This window comes from Lepisma saccharinum, chromosome 4, assembly GCF_977018435.1.
Source record: "Lepisma saccharinum chromosome 4, izLepSacc3.1, whole genome shotgun sequence".
NCBI classification, from domain to species: domain Eukaryota; kingdom Metazoa; phylum Arthropoda; class Insecta; order Zygentoma; family Lepismatidae; genus Lepisma; species Lepisma saccharinum.
In genome coordinates, this window is record NC_139232.1 from 16,207,061 (window position 1) to 16,219,364 (window position 12,304).

General features: G+C 39.5%; 1 protein-coding gene across 1 annotated transcript in view; it reads right to left on the reverse strand.

Annotated features, from left to right (window-relative positions):
• Positions 1 to 877: 877 nt before the first annotated feature.
• Positions 878 to 12,304, reverse strand: part of LOC145987104 (uncharacterized) — a 109,794-nt gene continuing 98,367 nt past the window's right edge. The window contains exon 2 of the mRNA XM_083121580.1: positions 878 to 2,997. Coding sequence (XP_082977706.1) covers positions 2,422 to 2,799 — 378 coding nt within the window. The 5' untranslated portion in view covers positions 2,800 to 2,997 and the 3' untranslated portion in view covers positions 878 to 2,421. The remainder of the gene's footprint in view (positions 2,998 to 12,304) is intronic.

A 12,304-nucleotide genomic window follows, 5' to 3' on the forward strand; every position in this document is an offset into this window, starting at 1 on the left:
TCTGGAATAGGGGTTTCGTATGCAAAATCCTTGACGTACCCAAAAAGAAAACATCCAAGTGGGTGATATCAGGAGATCGCGGGTGCATGGCGGTTGGTCCGTCACGACCTATCCATCTATCCAGAATATCCCGACATCATGAGACGAATGTGGGGGTGCTCCGTCTTGTTGGAAAATAATGGATGACTGTAACTCCTCCACCTGGGGGTGTAGGTACTGTTCAAGGCGATATGCTGTAAATTATCCATAAAGAAAAATGAACACCAATGAACTAATGACAACAACAAAAATAAACATTTGAGCTGTAGAACATTTTGCATTTCATTCTGCTCTATGTCATGTAGTTTGAGAGTATTGTTTTATTGTCATGGTAACGGGATTACCTGAATTCCTGAGGTTGCAAGGTAAATTCTCCTGCTGACCAACCTGATAGAAGTTTTTCTGTCACTTTACTCAGGTACTTTATGCAAATACTGGGATGATACATTTAACAAATCTCACCTCCCCTTTCTTTGGCCCTGTTTTCCCATAGTCCCAATCTTCACCATTAATTGAAAGGTACAAATACGAACAATAATTAAATCCGCCCATAAACCTACCAATCCTTTCCCATAACATTTCACATGTACACATAAAATAAAGTCATATCCTTGCCTATTGAAATGTGCACGTGGGGATAATTTATATTGTAAATGTGCAATAGATGATGCCTTAACCGAGCCTGGATATTTATGTAATTGCATGCTTCATTACTGCATATTTAGTAAAATAAACAACAATGTTGACGGATTATATTAACACTATCTCATATTATTTTATAATTTTACACATTTTTAGATAAAAATTACATATTTTTGGATTTGATTCACTGTATTTAGGTACATACGCCTATCGTGTGGAAGGTACTGATTGACTTTTGGCCTGCTCCGCAATCTTTGGCACATATTCTCAAAGCCTGCTCCGCTCCTTTCGACAATATTATATTCTAATTTCTGAAAAATTACTTGTGTTTTGAATTCCATGAAGAGCATTCAAGTAAATGTTATCTGTGGCAGATAAGCTTGCATCACAAGTGTTAAAATGTATGAAAGATTTACTTGAATGATCTAATAGAAAAGTAAGGTGCTCCCCTGTGCTTTGTACCACGCCATCAAGGCGTATAGTCTCTAGATAGAATTATAATCACATGTAATCTTCAGAATTTGGAATATCAATTTTCAGTGACTGATAACAAAACCCTGTAATTTCACAGACATTATCAATTATAGGACCGAACGTTGTACCTGATACAGCATCCGTCATTCCTAGTATCTGATATCAGTAAACTGTAATGAGAGACTTACAATGGAAGCATAGCGTGAACTATTTGCATTTTGAATCTAAGAAAGTACATAGTTATTTTCCCAGCGATATTTCGATGATAAAGTCACACCATCTTCCTTCCACTTCAAGTACAGTTGGATGCACTAGGCAAAATGTCCTTCACTATTAATATTCGTTTTTCTCTTAAATCCTAAGCGTTTTTATGAGGTGAATTGTTCAGATAATGGTGTAAAGCGGTCTTCTTTGCATTTCATGTTTCACGCTTTGAACATCACACTGCATAAAATATAGTGTACAAACATGGCTTGGACAATATGCCTACTAATATGTATAAATTTGACTCTACAGCCTATCTACACAAGTCACCCATATATGTCACTTTCTTCAACTCAGTAAATTTGTGGTTTAATGTTCAGTTGTATTGTTCACCTTGAGTTCTCATTAAACATTTTAAATCTACAATTTCACTGGCTTATTGGTAAAATACTCTTAAGCAGCTTTTACTGCCTGAGCACCTCACTTTCAAATTGAAACCTGAGTTCTTTAAACAAATTAAATAATAAATTTGCACACATATCACCGAGTCATCACAAACACCGTAGTTGGTCAATTAATTTTGTCCGAGTCTCTTGTTACTCCCTTGCGCAACAATTTACGAAGCTACCAATCCAGAAGACCAGTACGGTTTCCACTATTTCCCTGACATAAATAATTCGTCTGCTTGTTCTGTGAGCTTATTGTGTATCTAGGATGGGCCCCTTTGTTAAGTCTTGCTTTGAAGTCATATTGTACTTCACATATTGTTTTACTAGTCTGTGGAAGTTCATGTTCACCAGTCGTCCACACTATACAGAATAGTTACTTGTGTCAGAGAAGGTATAGAAGAAGTTTAATTCGATCCACTGTGATAACCACTTGGGGGTAACAAGACATTCGGACCACCCTGTACATTGTTGCTTTCATCCAGTTCCTCTTAGACTTAGTACTATCTCTTCTATAGAACTTAGCATATAGTTGTTAGCAACAGTAATAGAAGACTCTATTTGAGAGATTCTCTGAAGTCACTATAATGTCTTCCTAAGATTCGACGATTGTCACTCACATATGCTTCACGTCACCGCTGCTCTTCACCGTATATCGAACAAGGAGTTGGAACACCATCTTGCACGTCGACACCAAAATCACCGTCGTCACGGCGACGAGGACAATGGCCTTGATGATCTGGAACTCGTGGAGGCGACCCATTCTCGCCGACCACTCTGACGAATCTTCGTGGATTGACGACGAGCAATTCAAGAACGTCCTGTTCGTCGTCTCGAACTCACTGCAGTTGGAGAACAAGTCGAGGGATTCGGAAGAGCCGTAGGTGTAGTCCCCGGTGCAGTTCCAGCTCGAACCCACGTCGGTTGGAACTGATGACGCGAGGACGTCGCATGGTGACGTAGAGTTTGAAAGAAGTTCCAACACCGGTGCCATTTTCTGCACTATTTTCAACCACTATTGGAAAAATCGCCCAAAAAACGTGACGACTTTATCAAGTTGAAAGGAACTAGATAATGGCAGGTCTACCTCTCTTGTACTCTGCAAGATCAAGAGGTTGATGGCGTCATACCTTAGACCAAAGTTAGCTGACGTCTTCTCAAGACATTGACTTCCATCAGTGCAGGAGGAAATCTGAAAAGACAGAAGCAATTGTTTAATGCTTTTTATCGCCACCATCCCATTCACAAAAGACAGTTTCGTGCATGTATTTTCTTATACTGCGCGCTTATAATTCCAGAACCTTCAGTGGCGAATTTGTGAGTCGACCACTCAACTGATAATATTATCACTCATCGTCGAGATTAGTGAAAAGAGGCAGAAAAGCGAAGTAAAATAAACCAAATCAATCAATCAGAGCAATATGCTGTCGCTCAAAACTCTCATAATTAGGAGCTAATCGAAAAAATTCCTTTCGTCTACATTATTGTGGTGCTAAATACCTCACGTGATATAATTTTGGAAAATGTTGGATTTTAAAATTGTTTAATATTAGTGCAAAACAATGGAACGACGCCTGGAGCTTATCTGTTACTGAAATAGCAATATCTTATTTAAATCCAAATTTATTTTTTGGATATTCCTTTGTTTATTACTACAAGGTTATTTCGTTGGTACAAATTTTATTTCAGAACAGCCCATGTTAATATTAACATACATACACCCATATTCAAACACACAAAAATGTATAATGTATTCAATTCAATTATTATTTATTAAAGGGCGAGGTTCAGCCTGCGACTGTTCTGCCACAAGAAAGAGAACCATTCATTTCGTAGGCGACGTGATTGGTCCGCAAGTGGGCATGTTTCCAACACGTCACATCAGGTACAGTCACCGGCAATAAAAATAAGGCACTCAGATCCTGAAATATTCACTTCCCTGCAAGGCGCTATGTGTGTTGCCTAACCCTACGGCGGTAGAATGAAAAATTCCTATTAAAATCCACTTAATGCCGTAGTTAGGCAACACACATAACGCCTTGCAGGGAAGCGAACATTTCGGGATATAAGTTATCAATTTTCATTGCAGTTGACTGTACATGGATCAACGAGTGAACCTTGAAATTGGTAGCTGATGTTGGCGGTTTTTGCACTATAGATTTGGAGTTCCAGCTGGTGTGCTTTGCCTTCTGGTTTATTTGAAAGGTTGGTGTATTGACGGTTGTTTTGACATTGATACGATGAGTGGTCGTATGGTTTTACCCTGTTTCTCAGGTTTTATACTTCTTGATGGTCTGGAGGGAGGATCCGTCGCGCTCCTTCAAATAGGTCACCCATCCATAGCACTGCTTGACTTCGAGTAGCGATGGAAAACATCCTTTTCTTCATTGTAGGCGGGGCAGCTTGGGCATTCTTCTCGTGGGTTGGACGTTCCCTAGTAGTTGGGACGGTAGGGTTGTGGTGATGCCGCTGCTGGACCAGAATTTCACTTTTTCCCTCATCATACACTCGTATAACATATCCATGTTACGGTCGTCGTGGATTTGCGCTGTGCTTGTATAGCGTTGAAGGCCGTCCAGGTGACACTTAGAACTGTGGAGCCACACTGCACGTGCGTAGGTCAGAAATGTTCATATGATTTGCTTGCGTTCACAAAGAAAAAGTGGAGGTGTAGGACTGCGGAAGATTGGATAAAGTTGTCCTATCCTATGCGTGTCTCTGTTTGCTACTTAGTTCAGATGTTTCCCAAAGGTGAGGCCATGGTCCAGGAGTATTCCCAGGTATTTTGTGGAATCCGTTTGAGGAATGTCCCGCTGGTGAAGGCGAAGCCGAGAATGGAATCGGTTTCTTTTCTTTGTGAAGGTCACCACCATACCTTTTTCCGGGTTGACGTTCATTTTGTGATCCATCTCTCATACTGTCGGAGATATCTCTGCATGATAATTTCAGCGTATACCTTATTGACGCTGGAGGAGAAAATCGCCGTGTCATCAGCGAAGACTGCCAATATTACAGATGGTGGGGCTGGCATGTCGGCGGTGTATAAGGCGTACAGAAGCGGTGATATACAGGATCCTTGAAGCACTCCCGCTGTGATTGGCTTGGGTCCCGAGGAAGTCTCATTAAAGCGAACAATGGATTCCTTGAAATTTGCCAGCATTGTAATGCTATTGAAAGCTCGCTACAGATTTTTTGCTTCATTATTGGTTCGCAAAAAGATATATTGCATTCTAATCAGGATGTCCCGTGCCCTATTTCTCGTGGAGACACATTGCAGAGCTCAGGATCAATCTACGTATTGCCGATTACCCCATCTACGTATTAATAGTACTTCATAACAAACTTTCCCCATTCTCGATAGGGATAATGGAGTAAATTTGACATCTTCCCACCATAAAGGAGAGACTTGCCTAGCCGATGGCATAGTAGTAACGTCATCACCTTATAATCAAGAGATCCCAGGTTTAATTCCGATAAAGTCATGTTGCACAGTTGTCTATCTATGCACAAAGTGATTCTAAAACAAACTTCTATGGTAGCAATGTTGCTGAGAATGCAATTGGTGAGGTAGGCTTAAAGAAACAGGCGACGGAAGTGCCCCCTCGTAAAAATAGCTGCGAAATGCGTTACAGCGTAAAAGAAACGTATACAATTTTTTTAGTGTGTGATTCACATTTCCTGTTTCTAAGGAATCCACGCGTGCTTCCTAAAGACCTGAAGAATGATTCGGAGCCAATTACCTGTGAGCTCTCTAAACATAACTTCCTTCGTGATCGCAAACTTCAGCTTCCAAAACCAAACAACTTGCGTTTGTTGTCAGTTAACTTCCAGCCCTGAACTTTAATGGAAGAATCAAGGTTATGATACCAAAGATTGTGGTTTGGGAGACATTGAACTAGAAATGTTTTATGCGTAATAGTTTTACTTATTAGGAAATTTCCTATTATCCTTGAAACTTAAAATATCTGTATAAATGAATCCACTAACAGAGGGCACTGTTATCACAATGCTTTAATTTGGCTGAGTCTCTTACTAGAAACTTCATAGCCACTAGTGGCGCCAACTAATGTGGACCTGTGAGGCTAGAGCCCATCCAATAATTTGCCTGTTATTATATTTTATTTTCGAAATAAAGTCCCCGCGATTAAAAAAAAACAAAATTCTTCATCATAATTCAGACAACTTAATTACTGACTGAGTGTTATCAAACTATTTAATAATGAGTTGTTGCAACTCCAATATGATACTTTTCACTGCCATATATTATTTACACTATCCGTGGTCACATAGTTATGAAAGTGAGGGAGGATAAGGGCCGACATCCAGAATGACGATCTATAGGCACTATGAACTCAAAATAGATAGGAAGAAAGGCACCGAAAAATACGAAATAGATACTAAAATTGATGAACTTCGACATATTTCTCATCATTTCCCTGAATTATGCACTAAAACGCAGTTATCTTTTAAATAGGCATTTTCAATAAAATAGACAAAAACAGGCACTGTAAAATTCAGATATGGCCTGAAACTGTTTTTAAAAGTAAAAGCCTACATGGTTTGATCAAGGAACAAGAGAGTACTTTTAGGGTAAATCTCCAGACTATTTATTGCATAAATCTATGAAACTAATTTCTGAGTTCAACACACCGACTTCTTCAAAAGTCGACGCCACTGTAGCCCACTCTACTATGCGACTGGATTCAGTTTCTGCTGTAAGCTAGGCGCATAATCTGTCGTTTGAACATAGAGCACCTGAAGGCTATAATTATTTTTGAGTTTAAAGAACTGTTGGTCTTAATACAAAAGATTATGTGTGAACGAACGATTCTAATTTTTGAATGCTAACTAAAAATAACTACAGGCACTATTACAATCAATAAAAGTTAACCCATTGCATAGAGTACATATCAAGGGTGTTCCATCCAGGGGTTTATTCAGCATTTTCCATTTGGGGATTGGGGGTTGTAAGTTTATATTTAGAGCGGTGTAAATGTAAATTTAGAGCAAAAATACTGTATATGGCTAGGTATGCGGTGCAGAACGTTTGCTTCCTGGTGTACTTCACATCCAGTTTCCTCCGTCTCCTGGAATTAGTGGCGTAGCAAGGGGGGGCGAAGTGGGCGGCCGCCCGTGCCTTGCGCCTGAAAAGGCCTCACGTCCAATGGGATTCATACGTAAAATGTAATAAATGGAAGTGAGAAAAAAAGATGGAAAAGACTAATCTTTGTGCACAATAAAATTACAACATTCTGTTTTTATCTGGCTTTAAATTCTAGTTAAACGTTATACAACGTCAAATCAGGGGCGTAATGTACAGCTTAAAGAGCCACGAAAAAAGTAAAAATTATTGTCGTATTTCTCATATGAAACATTGACGCAAAAATTCACGCTAAGTTCCTTGGATATATGTTTAGTCATTTACTATTTCCTTGAATGAAAAGCACTTTGTCTTTTCATTTCTCCTTTCTCTTCACCTTGCACTCCCGATTTTAATATTTAACAATAAAGTACCTCCAACTGGCAGGAAGCAAGTGTAAGATGCTTGCGTTGTTTTCAACCCAAGAAGGACGTGTGAAATATTAGCAGTTCTTCTTTCCTTCCTACAGCTTCAGATTTCAACTTCCGGAAAACAGATAAATACATTTTCAGAGTGAATGAAATTATTAAATATCATTTTCGTCAGTAATTTATTATTATTTAAATATGATAATCTGCTGACGTATCTCTGAATATTTTGTATCGATTCATATTGAAATTTCCAATTTAAAGTTCGGACAGGGGCCTCGCATTCTAATCTCGCTCAGGGCCTCGCGATATGTTGCTACGCCACTGCCTGGTATACTCCGACTTGCATAGGAGAATTCCACAGGAAACGGAGGTTTTAAAGTACAGCGGAACTGGCTACTATGTAAGCGAAGGGTGCCCTGAAGCAGCCTACTTTTTTAGTAACAACTATACACACAGAAAACTAAATTCATCATATCGATTGATGCGCCAGAATGCATCGGTTGATGCACTAAAGTGTGTTTTGTAGCTTCTTCAAAGAATCAGATTCACATTTGATGCATTTTGGTGCATTTTGTATGTCGTGAAAGAAACAACAAAAGTGCATCATTTGATTCAAGTGAGGATTTCTTTCAGTCGAGATGCAATTTAATGCATCAGTTGATACAGACTTTATGTAGCTCAGACGAAACGTTTAAGTGCATCTACAAAAAAGATGCAGGAAGGTGCATCAAAACGCATCAGCTGATACATTAAAGTGTATCTCGACTGAAATAAATCATCTTATTGAATCAAATGATGCACTTTGGTGTTTCTTTCACGACATACAAAAATGCACCAAAATGTGAAACTGATTCTTTGAAGAAGCTGCAAAACACACTTTAGTGCATCAACCGATGCATTCTGGCGCATTAATCGATATGATGCATTTAGTTCTCTGAGTGTAGTAGTGCATCGTCGACCCAGTGGCGCCGCCAGGAAGCTGAGGTAAGTACGTACTATCGCATCCTCCACCTCTGTTCAATCCTAATAAATATTTAAAACCATCTGTCTTCTATTATTACCAAAAGTGCTCTAATTACCATGGTGAGCTAGGAGATTTAAGATACTATAAATTGTGTCTTTGTGGAAAACGTTAGGGGCATTGAGGCAATTTTGGGTAGTGTTAGGAGGGTGTTGAGGGTGTGTGGGTAAATCACTGAGCATGACTATAAATAAAACAGGGTAAATACTCCTATACCCTGTCTCATCTATCTGTGGAGCAGGCGGACGAGAACAAGTCTCTACGCGACGCGAGATGACTCCACCAATGAACAGAGAGAGGAACGGGATTGCGTAATGGGGCGACTGGAGTTACCAGCTCCCCCTGCTTCGCTCTGGCCCACTCGATTTTCCTCCTCCTTCTCTGCCACTATGCGCGGCCCTTCTCTACAGTTATTTGGAACAGGATATAGCTAAACCTATCTCAACCAAATAGTCTACAGGAGAAGTATTCAAAATCACATGTGACAGAGCAAGTTTCACACAAAAACATATAGTGATAAAAGCGAAAAAGGAAGACAGTGAGAGACAAAAATTAAAAGGGAGAAAGTGATAGAAAGAAGTGGACAAAGGAAGACAGGATGATAGAAAAAAAGGAATGTAAAGAGAAATAAGCTGATGAAGGGTACCTACGGCGAATTCTGCGGGGTAAAAAGGACCGAAGCTTGGTGTTGATCACATCACCTCCAAAATGTCCGAGATTTTGAATGTGTGGAGGAGCCCTATCTCGAAATCCTCCCAAAATTTTCACGACACATTGCAATATGCAGTGGTAACTTCTAAATCAGAAGTGTCTCGATTCAGGCGAGAGTGCAATATACTAACCACTCCGTTATATTGCACTTGCGAAAGCATGTCCTACAAATATGTGTCCAAAATAAGCCCTCAAAGGAATTGAGACAGCGCATACGTTACGGTTTCCTGCCCTCATTGATCGCCCAGAGAGAGTTCTTGTTTTTCGTCGGCTCTCATATCTAAATGTTGAAAATCTCTCAACAATTTCCCATCATGCACTAGCATCGTTTCAGTGGAGTGGGCAGACGGTTTCCATTAGTCATAAAAGCTCCGTCGCCACGAGGTAAATAAAGAGTCAATCAAGCATGAAGGAGACGTAGAAGGCAATCGTGTGATTGCAAGATATACATGTGGCTTTCGAATATTTTTTTTTACACCAGCAGCAAAGGCACAGTTTGTGATGCGAAATGTGGGATATTTATGTTACCTCATTGAAGAACCCAAACATAGCATCTGTGTTGACGCCATGTTAAAGTTGGGATAGCCTTAATTTTTTCTTTACCTCCCGTTTGTGAAACTGTGGTAAGAGAAGTGACCACGTAAAAGCCTTCATTACAGGAAGGAAGTACGTCATCAGATCACTTTTAGTTGAATGAAATGGCTGGTAGAACGTATAACCAAAGGGGCAGTGGCGGCTCGTGGTCTGACTTTATGGGTGTGCACTTCAGACACGTATCAACCTTCTCAAATACTCGCACCCGTATTTGCGTACACAATGATGCTAAATGAATTGGCAACCCAAGTCATGACCACCTTTTACTGAAAATGAGGCTATGAGAGAGTTTCATTTCATGAAAAATATAAAAAATATTTATATATATATATATAAATTGGAAATACGTCGGTGAATTTTCCGTCGATCACGAGAAGAGTGATGTTATTGGGTATAGATAATTCAACATTCGATAACCTGACTTAATTACTATAAACGTAGAAATACCGTTCTACAATATTCAATATTATTGTCGTTTTTCAAAATATTTAGTGAAAAATTTCTCCTTCGCTCCACTGATAATAGCGAACAAGAATAATAACATTTGCATACATCAAACAAGCAGGGCCAGGCGATTATCCGGGGCGCCGACCTCGTAGGGCATCCAAGCCGAGGATACTCCTTGATTCGAGGCAAATCCTAACCGTGGTTATTTCTTTCTTTCTTTGAATTTATTTTTTTAGCTCCACTTGATGTACAGAAAAGCTAATAGAGATGACCTACAGTCTAAAGTGGGATCCGAACCACTACGTGCCTCCACCGTGTCCGTGGCTATTTGTTTTAAAAAGAGTTGGACTTATTGTTGGCAAGAATCAATTGAAGTTACTGCTGAATAACTTAAGAAGTATATTGCAAAATCATGAAGCAGTTTTAGCTAAGAGATTTTTCTTGTTTTGATGTCATTATGTAGGTATTAAATAAACACATACCTACAATAAACGTGTTCTTTAACAGTATTAAATAATAATTTTTAAAATAAGGCTATTAATTTTCATCATTAAAACCGTAAATATATAACAGGGTTATGATTTATATTGGAGGAAGATCGAAAGTAGAGGGAGCCAAAATTCCATCTCGCCCGGGTGAAAATTTTATCCCTAGCCACTCCTGCAAACAAGGTAGCAGATCCAACGACCACATGCAGAAAATCAGTTGTAATCTATCTAGCAGTTGTTTACTTCTAATGACCGACAGAAGCAAGCGAAATCAAGAGATTAATAAATATTAAAAAAATAACAGAACTCACTCAGTCCACTCGACACTGCCCTCTTCGTACTTCAAACTTTTCCTTTCCTTTCCGCTGTAACCGTATTATTACTGCAGTCGCTGCACGTTTTGTGGCTAACTTCCTTCCAAAAATTCAACAACGTTAAATATTACGTCTCTGCTTTCGCTATGTACAGTTTTTTTTCCTTTCATTATGAAACAAACACTTTCCACTGAAACAGGAACGAGCTTTTGGCAGTGGAACAATTTTGAAACGCACGAGCAGGCACAGCTGACTGATCCACGGTTCCCCTGCGCGGGTTAATAATTCGACTACAGCGCCACAAGGGCAGTTTATTTTGACCAAGCTACACTAAGCAAAGACAATGCAAGACATTGTTTAAAGCACGCGTTTCGCTTTGAGTTGCCCCCACCCCACCCCTTCCGTCCTCCCTTCTTTCTTCGCCTGTCATGCTCGGAACAGTGTGGGCGAAGATATCATCGAATTTTCCATTTTCAAAAAAATCCCTCGATTTACGACGATGTGTGGGTTGCCTCTACTCCGCTACACGATCTCGAATGGAACGGGACTGCAACACTGTTGTATCGCGAACACAAGGAAAGAAACCTGCGCAGAATCTCATCGCGCTGGAGGGTGGGGTAAAGGACAGGGGCATGGAGCTTTTCAGCGCGGCCACGTCAGTGTTGCCAGACCTACTGATTTCTCGGTAGAATTCCTTAATAAACTATTGCTATGGAACTTCCAACGGCCTGCTCAAAAACACGTTTCCTGATCATCTTACTTGAACATGGAGGGGAGAGGTAGTGTGGATTAGCGGGGCAAAAGCTTTGATAAATGTTCAGTCGGTAAAGAAAAACCTCATTCCATCTCACTGTTTTATTGTATTGCTGGGTACAAATCAGGGGCGTAAATAGCGTCAGGAACCATCGAAAATTCCCTTAGTGTAATTTTAGGCGTATATATATATATATATATATATATATATATATATATATATATATATATATATAATGTATATATATTAAATGCAGCAACATAGAGGCAGCATAACTGACGGATAAAGCATGTGAGTGGTAATAACAAGAACGAAGCGGCATAGTTCAATTACAAAGGAAATAATGCACCCCTCCCCCGTAGTTGCTTGTAACTTTCATGAGCTTGAAAATACTTAGTTTAATATACTATTCTATATTTAAATATTTAATTTTCTACAAAATTATATAGCGGCATGGACGTACAGAAGTTAGTGCAACGATGGTCACCACCCCCCCCCCCTTTCTGGACAATGAATGTTGACATAAAAGTACATATTATATCAGACGTATGAGTTGATTTCAGTCACAGTAATTTACATCCATTATTATAATATAGATGTAGGAACGTGATAATTTCAAACTCAAGTGGTGTTTTCTGAGATGGCAACATTATTACTGG